The 24,396-nt window shown below is 49.8% G+C and overlaps 2 protein-coding genes across 2 annotated transcripts in view; one reads left to right on the forward strand and one right to left on the reverse strand.

Annotated features, from left to right (window-relative positions):
• ACAD9 (acyl-CoA dehydrogenase family member 9) overlaps positions 1 to 14,136 on the forward strand; it is a 44,612-nt gene extending 30,476 nt beyond the window's left edge. The window contains exons 8-18 of the mRNA XM_032412022.1: positions 1,082 to 1,155; positions 5,189 to 5,264; positions 6,620 to 6,690; positions 6,961 to 7,080; positions 7,914 to 8,042; positions 10,109 to 10,188; positions 10,862 to 10,988; positions 11,185 to 11,262; positions 11,787 to 11,915; positions 12,745 to 12,817; positions 13,610 to 14,136. Of these exons, the coding sequence (XP_032267913.1) occupies positions 1,082 to 1,155; positions 5,189 to 5,264; positions 6,620 to 6,690; positions 6,961 to 7,080; positions 7,914 to 8,042; positions 10,109 to 10,188; positions 10,862 to 10,988; positions 11,185 to 11,262; positions 11,787 to 11,915; positions 12,745 to 12,817; positions 13,610 to 13,710 (1,058 nt within the window). The 3' untranslated portion in view covers positions 13,711 to 14,136. The remainder of the gene's footprint in view (positions 1 to 1,081; positions 1,156 to 5,188; positions 5,265 to 6,619; positions 6,691 to 6,960; positions 7,081 to 7,913; positions 8,043 to 10,108; positions 10,189 to 10,861; positions 10,989 to 11,184; positions 11,263 to 11,786; positions 11,916 to 12,744; positions 12,818 to 13,609) is intronic.
• The window catches only part of CFAP92 (cilia and flagella associated protein 92 (putative)), a 64,975-nt gene continuing 52,505 nt past the window's right edge, over positions 11,927 to 24,396 (reverse strand). Inside the window, exons 14-17 of the mRNA XM_032412021.1 lie at positions 17,050 to 17,214; positions 16,258 to 16,470; positions 16,033 to 16,177; positions 11,927 to 12,137 (exon numbers count right to left, since the gene is read on the reverse strand). Coding sequence (XP_032267912.1) covers positions 12,103 to 12,137; positions 16,033 to 16,177; positions 16,258 to 16,470; positions 17,050 to 17,214 — 558 coding nt within the window. The 3' untranslated portion in view covers positions 11,927 to 12,102. The remainder of the gene's footprint in view (positions 12,138 to 16,032; positions 16,178 to 16,257; positions 16,471 to 17,049; positions 17,215 to 24,396) is intronic.

Here is a 24,396-nt window from a genome sequence, read left to right on the forward strand (position 1 = left end):
AATTAGAGTCACTGGGACAAGGGCCTGGCCCTGTAGCCCATCTGTTATAAAATAGGACCAGCAGCCAGAGAGATGATTTCATTGTATTTCACAGCCAAGCCATTGGAATAGTAGAATAAAAAGTCAGCAGACCTGGTCACTTGCTGTTTGGCTACTCTTGAGCCGTGACCTTCTTTGTCCTGAGGCGAGGCTCCCTTTTTTTCCGGTGTTAAGTTGCTGGGAGCTGCTGTATGTGACAGCCTGTGAAAATGCTGCTACGGAAAACATGGTGCAAAAGCCCCTGTTCCCTCCCGCCTCTGTCCTCACCGCGGCCACGCTTTCCCTTCTCTGCCTGCCTCTGCACGCCAAGCGCTTCCTGACTTCGGGGGCTGCCCCCGTCCCCCTGTCTGAGAAACCACCCGAGCGCTCAGCTGCCAGTGAGCCGTTCTTGCAGCCTGCGGGTGCTAGGCAGCCTGCTCCAGGCTGTGGGTGGGGCCCCAGTCGGCTGCGTGTGTACCCTGCTGGGGCTTGTTCTCACAGCAGCTCACAGGAGCCCCTGGCGGGCTGAGCTGGACCACACCAGCACAGGGACAGCCGGGGCTCGTGTTGGCTGGGCTCCGTGCCCCTGGCGACAGCTGGCTGGGCAAGGCAGGGAAAGGCCGTCCGCTTCCGCAGAGCACAGAGGCAGGCTGCGAGTGCATCTGAGTTAAGTGGGACCCACACTCCCATTGAATCCAGGCACCTTAGAAGGCCTGTGCCGTCCACTTCCATGGTTCTGCCTCTGGCTCGTACTCCTCCAAACATCTGCCAAGTGTCCCCTTAGAAAAGCCTGATGGAAACCCCTAACAAAAATGTTACTATCTGCCCCCTCTCCAACCTCTGATTCTGTCACCACTCTCTATTTCATCTGTAGTACTTAAACATCATCATGTCCCGAGCAAAGTAGGGGCTCCACGTGGACAGGAACCATATCTCTGTACTATTCTTTCAGTAGCTGGAGATTGAATGAGTGAACAAATGAATGAATTACATTTCATGCCTATGGGTCCAGTGCAAGTGCTCTGCATTCATCAGGTAAGGCCTTCAATTTCATCTTTTTCAGCTTGTGAGGTGCATTTTGAAAACACCAAGGTGCCCATCGAAAATGTCCTTGGAGAAGTCGGAGGCGGGTTTAAGGTGCGTCATGGGAGCAGCCCCCGTGAGGGCCATGCGGGTTCATGGTGTAGCTTGTTGGCCCCCAGCCCCCTGTCCCATCCCTGCTTATAGCCAACCAGCGCGTGCTTGCCAGGTGACTGTGTGTAGTTCTCCGGGAAATCAGCAGTTGGAGAAGGTGGCTCCCAGAAGAGGGAGTGTGTGGTACTGCGAGTCTTCCCTTGCCTCAAGTAGGGATAGGATTCCTCTCTCCAGCAAGTGAAAGAAAGCAGGCCAGTGGGCACTGAGGAAGCTCAGGCTCTCTGAGTGCATAGCCATGGGTCCTGTCTTAGAGTCAGATTTATTATTTTTTAATTGACCTAAAACTCATATCACATAAACTTACTAATTTTCAAATGTACACGTGGGTATTATTTAGTATATTCACTGTGTTGTACAACCATCACCATGGTCTAATTCTGGAACATTTTCATCACCCCAGAAAGAAATGCCATATCTTCTCATTTCCCCTTTCCCAGTCTTTGGTAATCACTACTTTACTTTCTGTTTCTATGGATTTGCCTATTTTGAACATTCCGTGTAAATGGAATCCATATGCGACCTTTTGTGTCTGGCTTCTTTCACTTAGCATAATGTTTTCAAGGTTTATCCATGCTGTAGCACTTGTCATTCCTTTCTGTAGCTGAATAATATTCCATTGTAGGGACACACCACATCTGTCCATTCGTGAGCTCATGGACATTTGGACTGTTTCCACATTGGGACTATTATCAATAATGCTACTATGAACATCCATATACAAGTCTTTGCGTAAACAGTATGTTTTCAGTTCTTTTGGGTATATATACCTAGAAGGAACTTTGCTGGGTCATATGGTGACGGTATGTTCTTTTTGAGGAACTGCCAGACTGTTTTCCATAGTGGCTGCACCACTTACCTTGCCAGCAGCAGCGTAGGACGGTCCAGTTTCTCCACATCCTCACCGATACTTGTTATTGGGCATTTTTAAAATTATAGCCATCCCAGAGGGTGTGAAGTGGTATCTCATTGTGGTTTGACTTAGATTTTCCTAATGAGTGATCAGGTTGAGCATCTTTTCATGTGCTTATTGGCCATTTATACATCTTCTTTAGAGAAATGTATTTTCAGATCCTTTGCCCATTTTTTTTTAAAGCTTATTTATTAGTAATCTCTACACCCAACGTGGGGTTGAACTCATGACCCCGAAATCAAGAGTCGCACGCTCCCACTGAGCCACCCAGGCCCCCTCCTTTGCCAACTGGCTGTCTTTATTGTTTCCCAGCCCTAATTTACCAGGTGACCTGGGCAAGTATCTTCGCTCTGGGGAGCCCCACCCACCTTGGCTGTGAAGCAGGGATCACAGCAATACCTTTCTCCATTCCTGGGTATTATGAGAATCTGATAAATGCGTTCAGCCAAAGCTCCTGGCTGGAGGCTGCTTGGTGAATGTGGACCAAATGACTTGAGAGGTGAAAGGACAAAAAGGGAGCAGTGTGTGCGTAGTGGTATGTTTATTTGTGTAACTCAGATATTATATACAGATGAGAGAATATAGATGGAAAAAATGAAATTAGCTGAAGCTTGATTCTAAGAGAGTTGCTATTCATCGTTCAGTTTGGGTGCTCATCTTTCTAGACCTTTTTATTTATTTATTTATTTAAGCTAGTTAAAGTAGGCTCCATTCCAGCATGGAGCCCAACATGGGGCTTGAACTCACAACCCTGAGATCACGACCTGAGCTGAGATCAAGAGTCAGACGCTTAACTGACTGAGCCACCCAGGTGCCCCTTTCTAGACCTTTTTAAAGAGCATACGTCTCTTAAACATTTGGTAATGCTATTCGTGTAATATAACCTGTATTTTTTCATTTATCAAGAAATCCTAATACTGTCTTCATGCTAGTAAATGTATATTGCTAATATTTTACGCTGCAGAGTATTTCTTTGTATGGTGGTGGCACATTTGATATTCCCAGCGTCGGGCATTTAACACTGTTTTCTCTTCTTTCCTACTCAGAACCATATTGCATGGTCTATCTCCTTGCTTGTATCTGTGCACACTTGTCTGATTACTTCCACAGTTTAAACACCCAGCAGTAGGCTTTCCAGCTCAGGGCACAAGCATTTTTAATTGTTGGCCCCCACTGCCAGGTTACATGTGGAGAGTTGGGCTGGTTCCTGTATGGGAATGCCCCTTGCCCTAGTCCTTTCCACACTGCATTGAGACATTTTCCCCATTGTGTTAGATGTAAAAACAATTATTTTAATATACAAAAGAAAATAGATTTCCAAAGCCCTTTCTTTGTTATTAGGAGGATTGCTTGCCCGTTGGCCTAAATGCTAAAAAGTGAGTGATCCCAGAGACCACAAAATGATCAGAGGCCAGGTGAAAATCGCCTGGCCAAAGTGGGAGAAAAGGAAGAGTCTCCTCCTCTGGGTAGTCAGAGGTTTTTTGTTTTTTTAAAGATTTTATTTATTTATTTGACAGAGACACAGCGAGAGAGGGAACACAAGCAGGGGGAGTGGGAGAGGGAGAAGCAGGCTTCCCGCCAAGCAGGGAGCCCGATGCGGGGCTCTATCCCAGGACCCTGGGATCATGACCTGAGCCGAAGGCAGACGCTTACCGACTGAGCCACCCAGGCACCCAGTCAGAGGTTTTATCGATAGTCAGACCTTTGAGGTATGGCGGCAGTCAGTGAACTGCCCAGGCAGGGGCTGTTGGAAGTGTGGATTGTGTCTCGCTTCTGGCAAAGTGTGGTGTAGAATGCCGTTGTAAGGAGACATCTGCGGGAGAGAAGCTCGTAAAGCGGGCAGGTGCCTCATAGGCAGGAGGGGAGGCCCCATGGTTGAGGAGGGTTGATATTTGAGCTCAGGAGCCGTCTTGAAAAAGGGCAAAATCTGTTAGGTCTTTGATCCTCTGGGGAATGAGATCTAGTCTCAAATCCTTTTTTCTTTCTTTCTCTCTCTTTTTTTTTTTAATGAGCGTAAGAAGAAATTCTGAAGGGGCCGTGAAATGGATTGCTTTCATAAAACCGTGAACCGGCTTTTACAAGCCCATGTGGGCAGAGGGGATGAGGTGGGAGAATTCACTTGCTCCTCATAGTCCTGGCAGGTCCCGAGACCAGTGCACACCCGAGGCCTGAGACTCAGGCGGTCTGAGATCAGAGGCATGGCCCCCAGAGTAGGCAGGGCAGGATCTGGGTATCACACTGTGGTGGGACATAACCGCACCTGCTCCCTCATTCAGCCCCCAAGGCCGGGCCTTGTTCCTGCATTCCCCAGTCCCCTAGGACTCAGCAGGTGGAATCTGCACTTGCGCCCACCCCCCCTCCCCCCAAGTCATTGGAGCAGTTTCCAACCTCACAATGTCTGCTTTGAGATTCTCCCGTTCAGGTTAACAAGTGATCATAAATTCAGAATCAGTTGCATAATTTATTCATCCAAGTCACACATAAGCATTCAGTGAAAAGCAGTAATACGCTTGGAGTTGAGCTTTTAGGAGAACTGTGGTGTTCACAGACTCCTTTCTGCCCTCAGCCCCAGCCTGTCTTTGAGGCCTCCTAGTTGGGCATCACAGGCGTGGGAGGGGCTTGGCGGGTTACTACTGTCCTTCAGGAGGCTCATGCCGGTGGGAAAGTCTTGGTAGCGTGCAGGGTGTACCCAGTAGGTCTTAGTTTCTGCCCCTCCTCTGAGGACTAAGAATTGGCCTGTTCTACTGGAATAATGTTGTCTGGTTCCTTTATCAGGAGGTGACTCCAAGGATGTTTGTGACTGAGTTACCTTGTTGTGATGTGTCGGGACCACACTGTCTCCTAGCCTGGTGGGGATTGGCAGGACGATTAACTTTCCTAGATGCGGGCACAGAATTCTCTAGAGACTTGCCTTTTGTCCTCAAGAAACCATCTGGTAAAAATAGACAAGCAGCGCTGTGGTCTGTTACCTGTGGTCCTCCAGGACCTTTGGGCTTTTCCCAGCACAGCAGGGGTGAGCAGGTCACTTGGGGAGTGCAGTCTTAGCCGCCCCCTTTCTCCCTGCAGGTGGCCATGAACATCCTCAACAGTGGGCGGTTCAGCATGGGCAGCACTGTGGCCGGGATGCTCAAGAAATTGATTGGTAGGTAAGTCAGGGACAGGAGCCTTTTGTGGCCCAGTCTTGCCCCTGCAGCCCCCACTCCACCCTGGAGGCTCTACCATGTCCTTACACAGGCTGCTGCTGAGCCAGGCCTTCGGATGGACAGACAGCCCAGCTGCAGTTTAAGATTCGGACTTTGGTTTAGACCAAAAAATGTGGTCAATCTGCCCCCAAGTGGTTAATGTTCCTTTTTCACACTCCTCTGTTTTACCTGCTCACAAAGGATCAGGGGAGTGGGGGAGCGGACCATCAGAGGTCAAGAGGGGTTGCTGCTCTGACCACTAAGAACAGAGCTACTTCACAAACATCCAGATGTGAGGAAGACATCAGTGCTAATTCAGTGGGAGAGTCAGTGGGTGAGGAGTGGAACTCCGATCACTTAGCCTCAGGATCTTCCCTTTGTTTTTTCTGTCAGCATACCTGAAACCTAGAATTTTTTGTCAGTGAACTTAGAACAACCCTGTAGGGTTTTTGTTGGGCATGGATGTCATTATCATCTTAGCTTTGTGGAGGTAACTGCAGGGAAAGGCATGGGGCCCTGGCTGTGGGGGTGCTGATGTAGTGCTTATGAAGTTCCTCAGAGTTCAGGGCCAGGTGGGGACAGGGAGGCTTTGTTTTCACCTCTTACCTCCATTTCCTAGATGAGGAGCCTGAGGCTCAGAGAGGGTAAGTGATTAGTCCAAGGCTACTCATTTGTGTCTAAAAGCTGATCCTGTCAGACTCCAAACTCAGGCCTCGGCTCACTTTGCTAAGCTGCTCCCAAGGCCCTGAAGTGCCCTGGGCCTCTGCTTCCCCATCAGGAAAACTCCTCCATGCAAGAGCTTCATGGGGGCTCTCATGGTCGGCCTGCCCCCAAAGGAGGTAGACTCTTGAGGAGGCTGACTGCAGGGGGAGGGGCTGGCATTTGCCGCTGACCACTGGGAGGCCGCTTTACACACGACAGGCTGCCCTCCTGCTCTGGTGATGGACAGCTGTGACAGGCGTGAGCCTGCTCCTCCTGTCGGGTGCTTCCAGGGCCCTGGCTCCATGCTGGGTGCCTTACTTAACACCTGCAGCTCTGGCAGCCTTGGCAGCAATGCTGTGAGGTCAGTGGTGATGTTCAGGGATGGTGGTTGCTTGGCCCGGCCTGTCATCTGGTAAGAAAAAGGGCCAGATTCAGGCCTGTCTGGCCAGATACGCTAGGAAGGGGCAGCGCTGTCTGGCAGGGTGTTTGGTCTCAGCAGACCCGTTTCTCATAGTTCCTGCCTGAGTGTTTGCAGGGTAATGATGATAGCCTTAGGAAATCGTTTTAGGATAGCCGGAAAATGGTTCTTTTTAATGACTCTGCTCTTCTTCAGAAATGACTGCTGCATATGCCTGCACGAGGAAACAGTTCAACAGGAACCTCAGTGAATTTGGACTAATTCAGGTACTGAAGGTTATGGGCGCTGCATGTGTTGGTTTCACGTGTGGGCATGAAAAGTGTGCCTGTGTGGTCTGTGCTCGTGACTCCCGTGCAGTGATTGGGAAGAAGACAAGATAAGGCTTTATTTAATGTGGCTCGCTGTCATGAATGCTGGGGCTTGGTGCTCTTGGGCATTGAGGCTCTGGACTTCATTACTTTCTCTGCTGGCTGGCACATCTGGGTCTCAGCACATGCAAATTGTTTCTTGATTGTGTTTTTTTCTGAACACCCCAGGAGAAGTTTGCCCTCATGGCTCAGAAGGCTTATGTAATGGAAAGCATGGCCTACCTCACTGCGGGGATGCTGGACCAACCAGGGTTTCCTGACTGCTCCATCGAGGCTGCCATGGTGAAGGTAATCCCTGCCCAGCCTGAGAGACCCAGAATAGCTCCTTAGCTGCGGCCTTTCAGACCCAGTGTTCCCTGCCGTCTGCCTCTTCTCGCAAGCTTATAGGTCAGTTTATCATTGATCCAGTATTTATGACATCCCCACCATGTGCCAGGCATGGCCCTAGGATGCAGCTGGGGAGGCCAGCATGGCACGGGAGAAACAGGAAAGAACAGTGCCCAGTTGAGTGTGTTTATAGGACAGGACAGTGTCTCCCCAGCACAGTTTATGCCAAGTTGTCACCAGTTGATAGCAGATGGAGAAAATATAGGCCGTGTGTTATAATTTCCCATTGGTATGCCATAGCAGCTGAGCTTTCTTGAGAAGGACTTTTATTGTGGGTGGACGGCCTTTCACTTTTGCGTGTCACCCACAGCCAGGTGTCAAGCCAAGCAGCTCACATGCAGAGGAGCGAGCTGTGGGTGAATGGGGCTGGGTGGGCAGGGTCAGGCCTCCTGGAGAGGGAGTCTGAGGTGGGTTTTAAAAGGACAGGAGTTTTCTCCATGTGGAAGGTATGGAGTGGGCCCTTCCACCCCAAGGAAGCCTCAGAGGTAGGAAGAGTCATGGTGGGTGGGGAGCCACGGCTGGTTACTGTGATCCAGGAAGAAAAGGACGTGCCCGAGGCCACCCAGTGAGACTCTGACAGGGCTGCTACCTGGGTCAATCTCGTCCTAGAGCCAGGTTCTCCACGCCGAGCCTCCCACTCCATCCCCAGCCAACCTGCCCTGGCTGAGACCCCCCTTGTGGAAGGCACCCGGCACTGCCACTCCCGTGCTAACTGGGTCCTGGCTCTGTGGCAGGTGTTCAGCTCAGAGGGCGCCTGGCAGTGTGTGAGCGAGGCACTGCAGATCCTCGGGGGCTCAGGCTACGTGAAGGACTACCCGTATGAGCGCTTTCTGCGTGACAGCCGCATCCTGCTCATCTTTGAGGTGAGTGCCCAACAATCCCGCCACCCACCCTGAGTGCTCTCATCTGCCCTTCCTCAACGCCTCTGCATAGCCCCATTTCCCAGGGGGTGGAGGGGAGGCTGAGGGGCCAAACGAGGGCCCTTTCTGCTGAGTCTGCACTTCCGTTGGTGGTGGTGGGACAAGCAGAGATCCCACGGGAGGTCTGGTTATGCCTCCAGGGCTCATTCTGGGTCTGGCTTTCCTCCTCAGGATACGGAGGCAACTCAGCAGTGTCCTCTCTACAGGCTTCCCCAGCCCTGACACCTCCCTCTCTAATTGCTGCCCCCCTCCATGGGTTCACAAGCCTAAAAAGGGAATTCAGTGAGGGGGAGACCCCGGGTGGGGTAAGAAAAGGGGGGTTGGGGCCACAGAGAAGCTTTTGGGGAGCTTGCGGTCTGACTGAATGGCCTGACTGACCAGGGTGGACTGTGGAATACCCACGCAGTGAGGGCCCGAGCGGCACCTCCCCCTACAGTGGGCTGGAGTCTCAGGAAGCAAGTGTACGTAGCCTTTGGGGGCAGAAACAACTGTGACCTGGCCAAGGGGAGGGTGGTTTAGGCCAAGGACAGGGAGATGGAATGTGTCAGGCCCGATCAGGCCTTACCTGCCAGTGCTGGGTAGAATAAGCAAGTCTTTGTGGGAACAGTGAATAGTCCTAGTAGGGGGGAGCTGGGGCAGGTAGTAGAAAAGTTGATGGGGGTGGGGGTAGAGGGTAGATGAGAAGGGGAGACAAGTAGCCAGGCTATGGAGGGCCTTGACTGATAAGCAGAAGAATTTGGATCTTACTGTGCAGGCACTGGAAGCCATCAGAGGTTTCTGAGCAGGGAATGACTTGAATGCATTCCCGTTCTGGGAAATTCCCCAGGGGCTGATGGGGGTGGGGGGAGGGTTGTAGAGGCCGGATGCATGCTGCAGAAGAGAGGGCTTGACTTCAGAGGCTGTAGAGAGAGATGGATGGAATTTTAGGATGGTCGTAGGGTGTGCAGGAGGCAGGCCCATAGATGAGGCTTGGAGCCTGAGCAACCAGTGTGGTTTCTGAAGGACACCTTCAGATCTCATGCATGTGGGGCCCAGCTCCTGGGCTCCCCAACCCAGGGGGAAGACCTCATGGCTGTTCTTGTTCCTGGCATGCCCCCCAGCATCCCAGCCCTTGGTCCTCTTCCTTAGAGACAGGACGTGATGTGACCAGCCTGAGGGCACAAGGGGCACTTTCCCAAGGGCATAGGGACATGTCCCATCCCTGCTGCCCCAGGACTGCTTCTTCTAAAGCCCTTTCCCCTTGGCCGGTTGAATTTGGTCCTGACGGGGGGGCACGGAGGGCCACGGAGCCCTCAGTATGAAGCAAATGCTCCAGTCTGGAGACTGTGCAGGATGGGGCACACCTTAGCCTGCAGGCCTCCAAGCTCCTCTTCTCTCCCGTGGGAGTGTCCTGTCCACGGCCCAGCCTGGCTGCAGGCTTCAGTGCCCAGCGCTGGCCGTGTGACCTGCAGCGCACTGTGCACGTGGGGCAGAGGTGTGGCCCGCCTCCCGGACGCCATCCCAGGTGGTGAGCAGTGCGCGCAGGTGCAGCAGCAGGGGAGAGGCGGCCCTCTGGGTATGGGTCCCTGGCACTGGGGAGCAGCCAGCCCTCGTGCTCAGTGGCCGGGGGCTTCCCTGAGGAATCTGGTGGCACCCTCCCAGCATTTGCTGCGCCTGGGCACCAGCACCCCTCCCTCCTGGGGAAGGTGATTTCTCCCATTTTAAAGAAGCCAAATTGGAGGCTTGGAAAAAGGAATGACTCCTGTCTGGTTGTTCACAGAGAGGTGGTAGACCCTGAGGGAGGCCAAGGCCGTCTGGTCAGCCCCCTGCTCGTCCCTGTGGAGGGGTAGCCAGCGTGTTGCCCTCACCCTCAGCTCACAGCCCTGTTCCCAGTGGGAGGCTGCTTCCAGAGCGGCAGCTTCCATGGCACTGGCAAGTGGGCAGTGGGGTGGCCAACCCAGTTACATGCACAGCACAAACAGGGCCATCCCAATGGGGCCAGCTTGACCTCCATACTGATCTGGCCACAGGGAACCAACGAGATTCTCCGGATGTACATTGCCCTGACAGGCCTGCAGCATGCCGGCCGCGTCCTGACTGCAAGGATCAAGTAGGTGCCAACCCCGTGTGCCCATCAGAGGTCCATCCTGGGGCGGCAAGGGGGGGGCTGCCCTGTCCTGGGATGGGGGCCATGGAGCCATGTAGTCAGAGGCTGGCTGGAGGGAGGGAAGGGGACCGGAGCCTTAAAAGCCAGGCTCTAGAGTTTGGCCTTCATCTGCAGGTGATAAGTGGGACCAGCTGCCTCACTACCCTCCTCCCCCGGCAGTTCCCGTCTCCCACGCTGCAGGGAGCTTTGTTTTCAGAACCTGGAGAACGAGAACTATCCCTCCAACAGGCGCTGGGCTTGAAGGCTAACACGAGACTGCTCTCTTCTCTCACTCTCTTGCTCCTCTTGCCCCCCATCGTGAGCCTGGAGCACTTAGAAATCACTGCTGGAGCCCAGTATGGGCTGCTCAGAGCATTTTGCAGACTCCTTCACCCCAGAGCACCCCTTGGGGGCTGGCTGTGACTGTGACTGAGCACTCTGTGTGGCTCCACCTCAGAGACCAGCTGTTCTCTGACAGGCAGGGAGGTCTTGGGCATCCAGCAGGCCCAGGGCAGGGCAGCACCTGGATCCTGAGTTGGTCCCTTGAATGCCTTGGATAGTCAGAGGGAATGGGTGTTGCTGGGCAATGGGAACCAGCGGTGGGGCCTGAGGTCACAGGGCCGTGGGCTTTCTGCAGAGAGCTTAAACGGGGCAACATGACCACTATCGTTGAGACCGTCAGCCAGAGGCTGCGAGACTCCCTGGGCCGAACCGTGGATCTGGGGTTGACAGGGAAGCTGGGAGCGGTGCACCCCAGTGTCGCAGTGAGTGGGCACACGTGGCATACCCCCCATGTGGGTGCCCTCCTGATGGATATCCCCTTCCAGAGGGCTGTGACCAGGGTGTTGGGGAGGATGGCCCAGCCTGGTAGCAGAGCCCCTGGGCCCCAGAGCCCCAGCCAGGTGGGATGGGCACTGTGGGGGAGATGTCGCTAAGTGGTCTTTCCCCTGGCATACTTAGGACAGTGCCAGCAAGCTCGAGGAGAACGTGTATTACTTTGGCCGCACTGTGGAGACACTGCTCCTCCGCTTTGGCAAGGTACCCAGGCCCCTGCCAGATCTGGGGATGGCAGGCCCTCCGACTTGGGGGTCAGGGAGAGATGGGATGTTTTCCCAAGTGTCTGCCTTTGGGACCAAGCCTAGAAAGAAATCTTGTTCACCATGAAGGGGTGGGGTGGGGCTGCCTGTTCCTGGGGGACACTTGGGTGGGTGCCTTCCTGGTAAAGAGAGGTTCCTTGGAGTAGGGAGGGCAGCCCTGCCTGGGCCCAAATCTAGGACCCTGCTCTGTGAGGCTGTTGCTGCTCAGGGTGACATGAAGCACAGTAAGCAACAGCCAGTGGTCTCAGCCAGGTTTCTGGGACCTGGTCTTGTCTTGACCCATGCCCAAATCTAGACAGAAGGGAAAACAAGGCAGCCAGTGAGCCAGCCTCTCACAACCCAAAGGGAGAGGCAGTGTCAGCCCCCCTTCACTGAGGCATGAAATGAGTCTTGAAGATGGCTGAAGATGTGCCCAGGGAGGGAGGCCCTGAGTTGCGAGTCTCCACCCGGGCTCTGTGTTCACAGACCATCATGGAGGAGCAGATGATCCTGAAGCGGGTAGCCAACATCCTCATCAACCTGTACGGCATGACGGCCGTGCTGTCGAGGGCCAGCCGCTCGATCCGAGTGGGGATCCGAAATCACGACCACGAGGTGAGCCTCTCTGCTGGCTTTATCCCCTGCACTTTAATGAAGCCCGTGGTTGGGGAAGGGGGTCAGTGGGGGGCATGGGCAAGTCAAGGGCCTCGGCCCAGGCATGGTCCCAGGAGGCTGGCAGGTTTGCTGAGTTGTGGCCGTGGCCAGCACTGGTGGTCAGCTCTGATGAGAAGGTCTGTGCTGCTCAGGCCACGGGGCCACTCCCTTTTGTCTTTCTACCTGAGGGAAGAGGGGTAGGTGAGTGATGGGATCCCAGACCTTGTGCCCTCACCCCGTCTCCCTTCCTCACCCTGCCTGAGGGGCTGGATGCAGTCACTGACTGTGTGCTGGGTCTTTATGTGCATTGTCCCACAACAGCCTGTGGGCACTAGGATTATGATGGCCTTCCTGCCGTAGAAGACACTGAGGCTCAGAAGTATTGAGTAATTTGCTCTTGGGGACAGAGCTAGTTGGGTCAGGGCTGGAATTAGAACCTAAGACTCTGACTCCTGAGCCAGGCCTTTTGACCCCAGCCAAGCTGCTGAGTTTGGCTGAGTTCCTTAAAACTCACACACCAGGGGCGCCTGGGTGACTCAGTCGTTAAGCGTCTGCCTTCGGCTCAGGTCATGATCCCAGGGTCCTGGGATGGAGCCCCGCATCGGGCTCCCTGCTCGACGGGAAGCCTGCTTCTCCCTCTCCCACTCCCCCTGCTTATGTTCCCTCTCTCGCTGTGTCTCTCTCTGTCAAATAAATAAAATCTTTAAAAAAAAATAAAAAAATAAAACTCACACACCGGGGTGGGGTGGGGGGTGCCCTACGTCATCCTCTTCAACCTTGATTCTGGCAGGTTCTGCTGGCCAACATCTTCTGTGCAGAAGCTTACTACCAGAATCTCTTCACCCTGTCCCAGCTGGACAAGTGTAAGTAGGGTGGCCTTGGGAGGGAGGTGTGGGCCAGAGTCAGCTGACTGTTGATGGCCAGGCTCCCAGGGCCTGCTGGCTGCTCACCAAGCTCTCCCTTGAGTGATGGCTGGTAGGGTCGGGTGCATCTCCAGCAGGGCCTGCCAGATAGGAGCATGCACCTGCAGGTGAAGACTGTCAGAGCTCCCACAGCTGTGGCCCGACGTGCCTGGCCCGAGTCTGGCAGCTGCCCTCCTCGCATATGTTCCAGGCTTTGGCCCTAGCCTCTGCAGGCGCTTGGCTCATAGGGCTGTTGGTCTGGAATGCTCCTCTTCTACCTTAGCCCCTTGGCCATGTCTGAGAACACCTGGCTCAGATTCTTCTGACCCTTAGAGTTGTTTTGGCCTCAGGGCTCCGTGTCATGTGTCCCCTGCTATAGAGCCCAGCCCTGTTGCCAAGTGATGGAGGAGAGGAGCACACAATTGCGTGCAGCTCCTGGCTCTGGGTGCCAGCGTGTCTGTTCCGTGCTGTTGCGGGAAGACATGGTTGCTCCTCTTGTAGGCTTGACTGGCAAGAGGGTCCTTCTCCAGCCCCTGCTCCCACAAGATCCAGAGTTCTCAGGGATTAACAGGATGAGCCCTTTGTTCCCATCCCGGTTTCTCCCTGCAGCCAGAATCACCTCCTAGGGGTGTGGAGGAGGAGAGTTAACTTTAGGGTTCCTTCACAGTGGGTGGGCCAACTTTAAAACAAAACAGAAACACAGCATCCCTAGCAATACTCTGTCCTCACAAGCCTATTCTTTTTTCTTCCCAGATTCTCCAGAAAATCTAGATGAGCAGATTAAGAAAGTGTCCCAGCAGATCCTCGAGAAGCAAGCCTACGTCTGTGCCCACCCTCTGGATAGGACGTCCTGAAGCAAAGGGACAGTGTTCCCTGCTGCCCCCAGGCCATGGCCCATCAATGGACAACTTTCTCCGGACAGTGGAGCCATTTCTTCCCCCTGTACACCAGAGGGGCTTTCTCCTGGCCTGAGGGTGCCTCCTTATGCTTTGCCCTGCAGGCACTGCTGCTTGACCTGGTCCCAGGTGCTGAAGAGACAGAATGCAGTTGGTGACACCTGGGATTTGAGGGGCTTCCGCTAGTTTAGGAGACGTCACACTGGCAATGGGCTCGTGTTGCTGCCTCTGTGGCAGGAGACTGGCAGGGACATGGATGGCCACTTCTGCTAGACCACACATTCTTGTAGACTGCATTCTCCAAGAAACAGCCTACAAACTGTGTACGTGGAACAGATGCACTTACTAACAAAAAATATAAAATGCACAAGTTTGTGTTTGTTTAGCCCTCTCGCGTTTGTGCTGTACTGATCCTGTTTTTCCTCAGAACCCTGAGATCCGCCCTCCGGGGATGGCCTCCAGTGCGCTTTGTCTTCGCCCTGCGGGAAGAGGGCCCTGCATGCTGAGGGAGCCGGTGCCCTGGGATTATCGAGCCTGTCTGTGGTCCTCCTCCGGTGCTGGGTGAAAACCGCACACGCTGCTACATGACAGCACATGCTCCTTCCTGCCGGGGCCTCTCTGTGCTGTCTGCACAGAGCTCAGCCTCCACTCCTGAGGGGGACGACGCGGAATCTGGAGGTGGCACTAATAGGCCTTTGCGTTTTTCTAGGCTCCATTCTGGGCTGTGTGGGGCTCCAGAAAACCCACTACAGCTGTTGTCTTGAGGTGGGAGGAGAAGGCCAGGCTCTTTCTGTTCCCTTCAAGTACCAGTTGGTCTGCTGTGCGGACACCTGGGCTGGCCTGAGCGCTCTGCCAGGGACTGGGTAACTAATCTTCAAAAGGTAAAAGCTGATGGATCTTGTGACATTGCAGGTAACTTTCCAGTGAAACCTGAAGGTCTTAAAGTGTTTTGTTGGCAAGGAAGCACCGTGTACAAAATCGAGAGTACGAATCTGGTACGGCGCCAGGGAAGCTTGGGAAGCAGCCGTCCAGACCCCATGCCGCAGGCAGCCCTTTGGGAAAGGGGGCTTCACTGTAGGCCCTGTGGCATGGGCACCCCTGGTTCAAATCTCCCTTTCCCACCTGCCATTTCCGAGTTTCCTTTAAACGTGGTGGGGAGGAGAGGCCCCAGCGCGCATCTGTGGCGTGCTGTCAGCAGGCGCAGGCTGCCGGACATGCCCAGGGAGCACGGGCTGGGGAGGCCTGCGGTGGAGCCCAGCGGCAGCACTTGGGCCAAGGAGGCAATCTGGCATTGCTGGGCTGGACCACGCCAACAGGTAGCAGGAGACCTTCACGCCACCCCAGAACCCGGAGCCTGTTCTGAAGGGAGGCAGCAAGGGCCAGACAGTGGGGGAGACAAATTTCAGCAGCTTGTCGGCACTTCCTCCTGTTCCATGGAGCTGTTACCAGCTGCCCTCAGGGGTTGGGGGAGGAAAGAAATCCATTTTGTTTATCTGCTCTGGCTTTCTGAGAAAGGCTTCTCTGGCAGACCTTGTCCATATAAACTCCTCTCTCTTTCTCCCTGAACAAAGTTTCTGGCAACCAGCAAATTTAGGTTCTCTGTCAACCTGTAAATGATCTGGAGGCCCATCTTCATAAACAGAAGGATGAGAGGGACCCGTGCTTCTAGCCTCCCTCCCCCACACGGAAATGGCAACATCATGGAGCAGGAAGGGAGTTAGAAGGTCCCAGAGGTGCCCAGAGCCTCTGCCCCCAGCTGCTGGCCAGGCATCTAGACATGGGTAATGTGTGTTGGGGCTCAGAAAGCCCTTAGACTGATCTCCCAACTTAGGTGTTTTATAGCTAAGAAACCAGGCCCAGAGACGTGCCTGGGTGGCTCAGTTGGGTAAGCGGGCGGCTGTTGATTTTGGCTCAGGCCATGATCTCAGGATCATGGGTTCAAGCCCTGTGTTAGGCTCCACGCTCAGCGAGGAGTCAGCTTGAGGATTCTCTTTCTGCCCCGCCCCCACTTGCACACGCACGTGCTCTCTCAAACCATCTGGTGTGGTTCCAGGGACCAGGAGCAGTGAAGGGACTTGCCCAACGTCATCCAGCAAGTTAGTATTACAGCTGGAGCTAGAATCCAGGGCTCCTGAGTTCCAGCCCAGCACATTAATGCCAGACCTATTCTGACTCAACTTCCTAGCTTTAGGTAAAACAAAAAGGCCAGAGATGCGAAGCAGCAGAAATCCTGACTGCACGCAGCGTCAGGAGGCTCCACCTCGCAGAGGTCGCTGTTACCTGTTGCAGGCCTTGGTGCTGGAGGAGGGGGCAGCTCAAGGAAAAGCGGTGGCTTCTTATACAGGTCAAAGTCCTGCTGGCGCCGGTCCCAACTCCACCTCTCTCGATCCAGCACGTTAGCAAACCGGGCATTTTCCCTCCACTCCTACATGGCAAACACCCCAGTAAGTTAGGAGGGAGGGCCCTGCAGACACCCCACCTGAGGCCCCACCCCACCCTGTGGACCTCGTTCAGCTCTGCGATGGTGCCAGTGGGCGGCAGTCTGGGGTGACGGTTGCTTTCAGGGCTTCTGTGAAGACCTGTCAGTTGGAATCCGTTGGCCGTGAGCCAGGCCTGGCGGGATTTCTTCTTGGCTTTCTTCTCCTCTTCCTCGGAGTCCTGAGGCTCCACCATGGCTGAGAGGTACTTCTGGGAGTACGTGAATCTCTTCCATGGCTCCTGGAAACAAGGGGCAGACACGAGGATGGAAGGGCTGATAGCAGCCATGGTTGGGGCTGACTGGCCCTCTGATCTCCAAGCAAGCGTCGGAAACGGTGGCACATTGGGGCATAATGACAGTTCCTGACAACACAGCTGGGTCGTTCAGAATAACTGAACTGTGAGGGTCACGTTCCTGTTCTCTTTGACAGAGCAGCCCTTCCCTAAAGCTAACATGGTGGAAGCCTGCCAAGGCTTTTCCTTTGGGGTGACAGCAATGAAATGCTTTCCAGAGGTGAGGACCCTGCACTTGTTTGCAGCCAGGTACATAGGAGTCTATGTTGAGGATCTCTCGGCTCACCCTTGTGTGTGGAGCATTCCCATAGAGTGTGGGAACAGAACACGTCTCCCCCCAGTACGTGGTGCCCTGGTCTCCCTCCTCTCGCTGCTTGGCTTTCTTGTGCACACTGGCGAGCCCCTGCTCACCTCCAGGCGGTACGGTCAAAAGCAGGAAGAGCTCACTGGGTTAGCCAAATACTCTTCTGTCTGGAGTTAGGTAAGCATGGACTGCCTGCCTCCCTCTCTGGGCCTCTCACTCACCTTGGCCATCTCTCGATACAGCTCCTTCTTAGCAAGCCCTGTGGAGTTCAGGGTCTGGATACTGTAGTTATAAACAGCGTCTTTGGCAGGGGCTGAAATTCTGATCACCTTCACCACAGACTTTGAAGGCTTCTTGCTAACCTGGTAGGCTCCAGTAATATTTTTCTGAAGAAAGAGACACCAGTCATTACACACAGGCCCCTGAACACCAGCTGCCAGCTTGTGGTGAGCAAGGTGATCTGTGGGACATGGCCACAGTGCAGGTATCACGTCTCGAATTCTGGAGCTGCCATTCCATCACAGAACCCTACCAAAGGGCCATCTGCTCCAACCCCTCACTGTCCGTGGTGGAAGTCAGGGGCAGAAATGAGATTTGCCTAAGGTCAAAGTAACTGGAATACACAACACCCAGCCACAGATAGCATTTGGGGCTCAGATGGTCAGAAGTGGGAGAAGCTTGAAGCTTTTGTGGCATATACACGGAAGATTATGACCTCAAGCAGCAAGGACTGCCATCCCTGCCCATGGTCACCTTTTAGTGCTGACTACATCGGGAGTGTCACCTTCGCTCCAGAGCCCCCAAGATGGTCTGTCAGCTTCCTTTGTGAATGAAAGCTGCAGTGAGGAGAGAGAACAGAAGGTGGCAGGGAAAGGTGGCTGGGACCCCAAAAAGAAAGAGTTGCACTCTTAAGTACGGTGTAGCGTAGCTTGCCCATCACTTGCCTATTAACCTTCAGCAAAATCACCATCTTTTGCTTTGGAAAAAAAAAATTCTTTTTTTAAGCTGAAGATGTGACCTTGACTCACATTATCCACTTCTTTAGGCCAAGCCCCAGTGTCTTAGCTTTGGAATCTTTGAGGAATTTCTGTAAAGAATGCAAGATAATCAAGGGAAAGATTCAATAAATCTGTGACTCACACACAGGAGTCAAAAGTCAAGGCAACAGAAGAACCATGAGAGACGATGGACTCTGAAAAACAAACAGGGTTCTAGAGGGGAGGGGGGTGGGAGGATGGGTTAGCCTGGTGATGGGTATTAAAGAGGGCACGTTCTGCATGGAGCACTGGGTGTTATGCACAAACAATGAATCATGGAACACTATATCTAAAACTAATGATGTAATGTATGGGGATTAACATAACAATAAAAAAATTAAAAAAAAAAAAGTCAAGGCAACAAGACCCCTACAGCTGGGAGCAACAGGGCCTGGAGGAGAGACCGGGACAAAACTTCGGCCTGTGAGCACCTTCAAGAGGACTATGCCAGAGGGGCCATCTAAGCTGGGGCCTTGTAATGGCACACACAGAGCTTCAATCAGCATGAGTGTTCTGTCCAGTTCTTCTAGGTGTTTTCAGTGGGAGGGTTGGTTTGAATGAGTCCGTCTCCTTTCACAAAAGTGCAAGTCCCCTGCTCCTTCCAAACCTTAGAGCTAGTGTATTACGACTGAGGGAGACAGTTCTCCTTTCATGATATTTCTTCCTTAGAGTTTAAAATGGAAGTTCTGGCCAAAAGAGATCACGTGGTGAGGTGAGAACAGTGGTCAGCAGTTCTGGACACCTGGGATTCCCTGCCCTGGAGCTGAGGGCTGCAGGGAAATTTGGAATCCACAGCCAAAGGAACTAGATGCCTGAGAAGTAGAACCAGCATAAAAGACCACAGACACAAACTGAACTGAAGCCAAGCTACTGGAAGAGATGGGGTAAAAATTTAAGGCAAATGTAATAATCATTCTTAAAAGCAGCTGATTAAAGAAACGCAAATAGTGGGTGTAAAACAGAGTTGAAATAAAGGGCGCAAGCGAGCGAGACGCCCCGTGGAAGTGGGGCAGCTGTAGAATCAATTAGTGGACTGGGAACCAGCTTGAGATAAAATTAGAAAGCCTGAGTTTAGAGACTGGGAACCGAAGTGGAAATATCCAAATAAGCCCCAAAAGGAAGGGGAAAGCAGGAGTAGGAGATTTTAAGAAAGAAGGAGCCTCAGAATAGATAAGGAAAATGCCAGGCCTGGGCACACAGTGACTTGTAAGACCACAAGGGCAAAGACAGATTTTGAAAACGGCCAGAGAACGAGCAGGCCACCTGTGAACAGCAGCACTGTGAACAAGGTGAAGAACTTGAAGCTCAGCTGTACACCCAGGCAAAACGGCCATTCACTGACAGCAGTGTCAGGTGTACAAGGCTTGGGAAGTTTGTGCAGAGACTTTCCTTTGGAAATACACTCGGAAAAGATCCAAAAGGGAGGAGGAAACCCAGGAGTATTTGGACAAAGGTAGCAAGTAATGGTGTCCAGTATCCTAGTAGTTTTCTTTTCTGAAAAGGACCAAGGAAGGTATAATAACCTAGAACTGGAATTCTGGAGACTGATATATAAAAGGGATGGTAGGGTGTGAGTAGGAAAAGATAAAAGGGGCTCTAAATGTGCTATTTGGCTTATAAAAGAAATTTAATATAAAAAGTCTCAGAATTCAGTAGGAATATATCAAAATGAATGTGGTCTTTAGGACAACCACCTTAGAAACAATGCAAACTTTTAAATCCGAAAAAAAAACCTGGTTTGTCAAAAGAACCAAATAGAAGGAATTTAAAAGAAAATGAGGTGGTCCCTCAAAAGCCTAACCTAACAATATTCTCAGTAAACGGGTTGTTTGCCAATTAATCAATCTCAGATTTAAAAAAAAAAAACCTAACAGTATGCTGTTTATAAAAACTGCTTTAGGGGCACGTGGCTGGCTCAGTCAGTAGAACATGGGACTCTTGATCTCAGGGTCATGAGTTCAAAACGCACCACACTGGGTGTAGCGATTACTTACAAAATAAATCTTTTAAAAACTGCTTTAGACAAAAAGATACAGGGTTGGAATTCAAGGGTAGAAGAATATAAACTAGGCAAAAAGGAATCACAAAGACAAGACAAGCAAAACTGGAGTGGCATTCTTACTATCAGACCACATAATTCTAGATAAAAATCTATCAAGAGGCCACAAAAGACATTGTATATTGAGAAAAAGAGCAAGAAGGTATAACTATCATGAACATCCCTGTGCACCTAACAATGTGGTCTCAAAATATATTAAGCAACAACTGACAGGATTGCAGAGAGAAATGGACATCTGCTTGACATCACTGTAGAGCGAGCGAAGAACTCAGGATTTGAGGGGCCAAGAATCTGGAGAGCAGAAGTACATTGAATCCTTTTTTCCTTCCCTATACAGTTTGCTCTCAAAGTATTTGCTGATTCCTAAATTGCACATGAATAAGATGAATGAAGCAGATAAAAAGACCCCAAGCAGAAAAAGCAGCTAAGAGGTTCAAATGTTAAGCAGATATTTTGGAAAATGTCACCATGCTAGGGAAACAAAAATTGGATTTCAGAGTGCACAGTTCAGAATTCAGAAAATCTATGCTTTAGAAATATGGGCAAAGAAGGGATAAACCTGTTTAAGAGAATTTGTCCTTTATTTGCCTGCTACGAGAAAATTAAATCCTCTCCGGAAGAAGATATCATGAAGAGCCTCTACAATTTTTCCTATGCATTGTTCACCATTTAATGGAAACACCCCAAGGCAATCTACTGATTCAATATAATCCCTATGCAAATTCCAATGGCATTTTTCACAGAACAATTCTAAAATTTTTATGGAACCACAAAAGACCCTGAATAGCCAAAGCAATCTTGAAAAAGAACAAAACTGGAGGCATCATTTCCTGATTCAACTAACTATATTACAAAGCTATAGTAATCAAAGAAGTGCAGTATTGCCATAAAAACACACAAGTCAATGGAATAGAATAGAGAGCCCAGAAATAAACCCACATATATACAATTTACAACAAAGGAGCCAATAATACACAATGGAGAAATGACAGTCTTTTCAATAAATGGTTCTGGGAAAATAGGACAGTCACATACCAAAAAAAAAAGGAAATTGGACCACTATCTTATGCCATCCACAAAATCAACTCAAAATGTATTAAAGTCTTGAACCTAAGACCTGAAACTAATAAAGTTCCTAGAAGAAAACAATAGGTAGTTAGCTCCTTGACATCAGTCTTAGCAGTGATTTTTTTTTTTTGGATTTGACAACAAAAGCAAAAATAAAGAACTGGGACAACATCGAACTAAAAAACTTCTGCACAGCAAAAGAAACCAACAAAATGAAAAGGGAACTTACTAACCTGTAAGGGGTTAATATCCAAAATAAAGAACTCCTATAATGCAATAGCGAAAAACCAAAAGATAACAAAACATACCTGATTAAAAAAATGGGCAGAGGATCTGAATAGACATTTTTCCAGAGAAGATATGCAAATGGCCAACAGGTAAGTGAAAAAGTGCTTAACATCACTAATCGTCAGGGAAGTGGAAATCAAAACCACAAAGAGATTTCACCTCACACTTGTTAGAACGACTATTATTAAAAAGACAAGAAATGGGACGCCTGGGTGGCTCAGTTGGTTAAGCGACTGCCTTCGACGCAGGTCATGATCTTGGAGTCCCAGGATCGAGTCCGCATCGGGCTCCCTGCTGTCAGCAGGGAGTCTGCTTCTCCCTCTGACCCTCCCCCCTCTCATGCTCTATCTCATTCTCTGTCTAATTTCAATTAAATAAAATCTTAAAAAAAAAAAAAAAAGACAAGAAATAACAGGTATTGACAAGGGTGTGGAGAAAATGGAACATGGTGCACTCCTGATAGGAATGTAAATTGGTGCAGCCACTATGGAAATAGTATGAAGGATCCTCAAAGTTAGAAATACCATGTGATTCAGCAATTCCACTTCTGGTTATTCATCTGAAGGAAACAAAAACACTAACTCAAAAAGATAAATGCACCCCCATGTTCATTGCAGCATTATTTACAACAGCCGAGACATGGAAGAAACCTAAGTGTCTATCAATGGGTGAATGGACAAAGAAGATGGAGTGTGTGTGTGTGCGCGTGCACACGTGTACGTGCATGTGTGTATATCCAATGCAATATTACTCAGCCATAAAATAGAAGGAAATCTTGACTTCTGTGACAATATAGATGGGCCTTGAGGGCATTATGCTAAAATAAGATACTGAGTGAACTCGAGGAATCTAAAAACTATGAACTCAGAGATACACAACAGATTGGTGGTTGCTGGAGGTGGAGAGTGGGTGAGTTGGATAAATGTGGTCAAAAGAGACAAACTCACCGTTATACAATAAGTAAATCACGGGGATGTCATGTATAGCATGGTAACTGTAGTTAATAGTGCTGTATGGTATATTTGGAGTTTGCTAAGAAAGTAGATCTCAAGATAGTAGTTAACTGGTCAGAAGCATGGTACTTCCTGGATTGATAGAATCAACACCCTGATCTGTGTTGATGGTTTTATAGATATGTACGTAGATAAAAATGAGACTGTATACCTAAGATTTATTAATTTTACTGTATTTAATGTATACATCTAAAAAGTAGTACCAGAGACAAAAAGACCTATCGTATTTATAAAAGAAATCAACAGGATAAAGCAATCTGAAATTTGTGTATATTTAAAACATAAGCTTGGCAGATATAAAGCAAAACCAGGAGAGGATAAAGAAATCTGTAATCATATTTGGAGATTTTAATAGACTTCCCCTAGTAACTGAGAGAAGAGACAAAATTTAAAGATAAGAATATAGATTGCGGGGGGGGAAACACCAAAGTTGATGTATTTGGAACACTGTCAACACCTACAGGATACATTTTGTTTTTCAAGTACTCTGGAACACTTTCTAGGACTAACCTATTTTGGACCGTAAATCAAATATCAACAAAGGATAGAAATTATACAGAATATATTCTCTGATAATGCAGTCAAGGTAGAACTGAATAACAAAAAGAGGTAACAAAAATCCTAAAGTATTTGGAAATTGTGTATACTATTAACTAACCCATGGATCAAAGAACAAATGAAAATGGAAAATAGAAAATATTTTTAACTGAGTCATCATGAAAATATGATGTTTAAAAACTTGGGGGATGCACTGGGGCGCCTGGGTGGCTCAGTCATTAAGTGTCTGCCTTCAGCCCAGGTCATGATCCCAGGGTCCTGGGATTGAGCCCCGCATTGAGCCCTGCATCGGGCTCCCTGCTCAGCAGGAAGCCTGCTTCTCCCTCTCCCACTCCCCTTGCTTGTGTTCCTGCTGTCCCTATCTCTCTGTCAAATAAATAAATAAAAATCTTTAAAAAAAAAAAAAACTTGGAGGATGCACTTAATGTTCATAAGAAGTTTTTAGCCAAAATGAATGTTATAATAAAATGATTCATGTCTGAAAATTATCTAAATATCCATCTGAAGAAATTAGAAAAAGCAGAGCAAATTCGAGCCAACAAAAGTAGGAAGGAATAAGAGTAGAAATCAATTAAGTAGAAAATAAGTGTACAATATAGAAATAAAAAAAGCAACAGAGATACTGATTCTTTGAAGAAAATAATGCATTTGTAAGTGCAATTTCAATAAAGATCTCAAATACCCATAAACAAACTCATGTATAAAGAGCAACTTGACCTGACCGAATTGGCAGTATGTATCACTGGGGAAGGGATGGGCTTTTAAGCAAAGAGCTGGTACCATTGATCATGTGGAAGAAATGAAATCAGATTCCTACCTTCATACGAAAAGTAAATTCCAGGGGTGCCTAGGTGGCTCAGTCTGCCTTTGGCTCAAGTCATGATCTCAGGGTCCTGGGATCGAGCCCCATGTCAGGCTCCCTGCTCAGTGGACAGCCTGCTTCTCCCTTTCCCTCTGTGCCCCCCCCAACCCCTGCTCATGCTCTCTCCCTTCCTCGCTCTCACTCTATCTCAAATCTTTAAAGAAAAATTCCAGATAAAATTTAAATATGATGAACAAAAATTTAAATCTTTTTAGAAGGAAACAGAATAGTTGTATGACTTTGGGATAGGAAAAGATTTTAAATAAGGCAAAAAATTTAAGTCATAAAAGAAATGGAAATTTTACAAAATAACTTTTGTCCATTAAAAGACACCAGTAAGAGAGTGAAGTCAAGCACCAAAAGAGATTTGCAATGTTTATAAAATGCCATTGTTAGCACTGAGAACATTAAAATAAAACCACCTAAAGTTAAAAGGAACACATTTATAAATAAGAAATTACCAAATTTATGAAAACATATTCATAAATATGCACTAGTAAACAATGAAATGCAAATTAAAACCTTCATAGATACTATTATGCATTAGAGACTAGCAATAATTTAAGTCTGACTATAAGAGATGTGAGCATAGAAGTAGGAAAATAGAAAGTCCTGCATGGTTGGCAGGTATATAATGGTATAAGCATTTTGGAAAAGAAAGTATTACCCAGGCAAGCAGAAGT

This window comes from Phoca vitulina, unplaced genomic scaffold, assembly GCF_004348235.1.
Source record: "Phoca vitulina isolate PV1807 unplaced genomic scaffold, GSC_HSeal_1.0 scaffold13, whole genome shotgun sequence".
NCBI classification, from domain to species: Eukaryota; Metazoa; Chordata; class Mammalia; order Carnivora; family Phocidae; genus Phoca; species Phoca vitulina.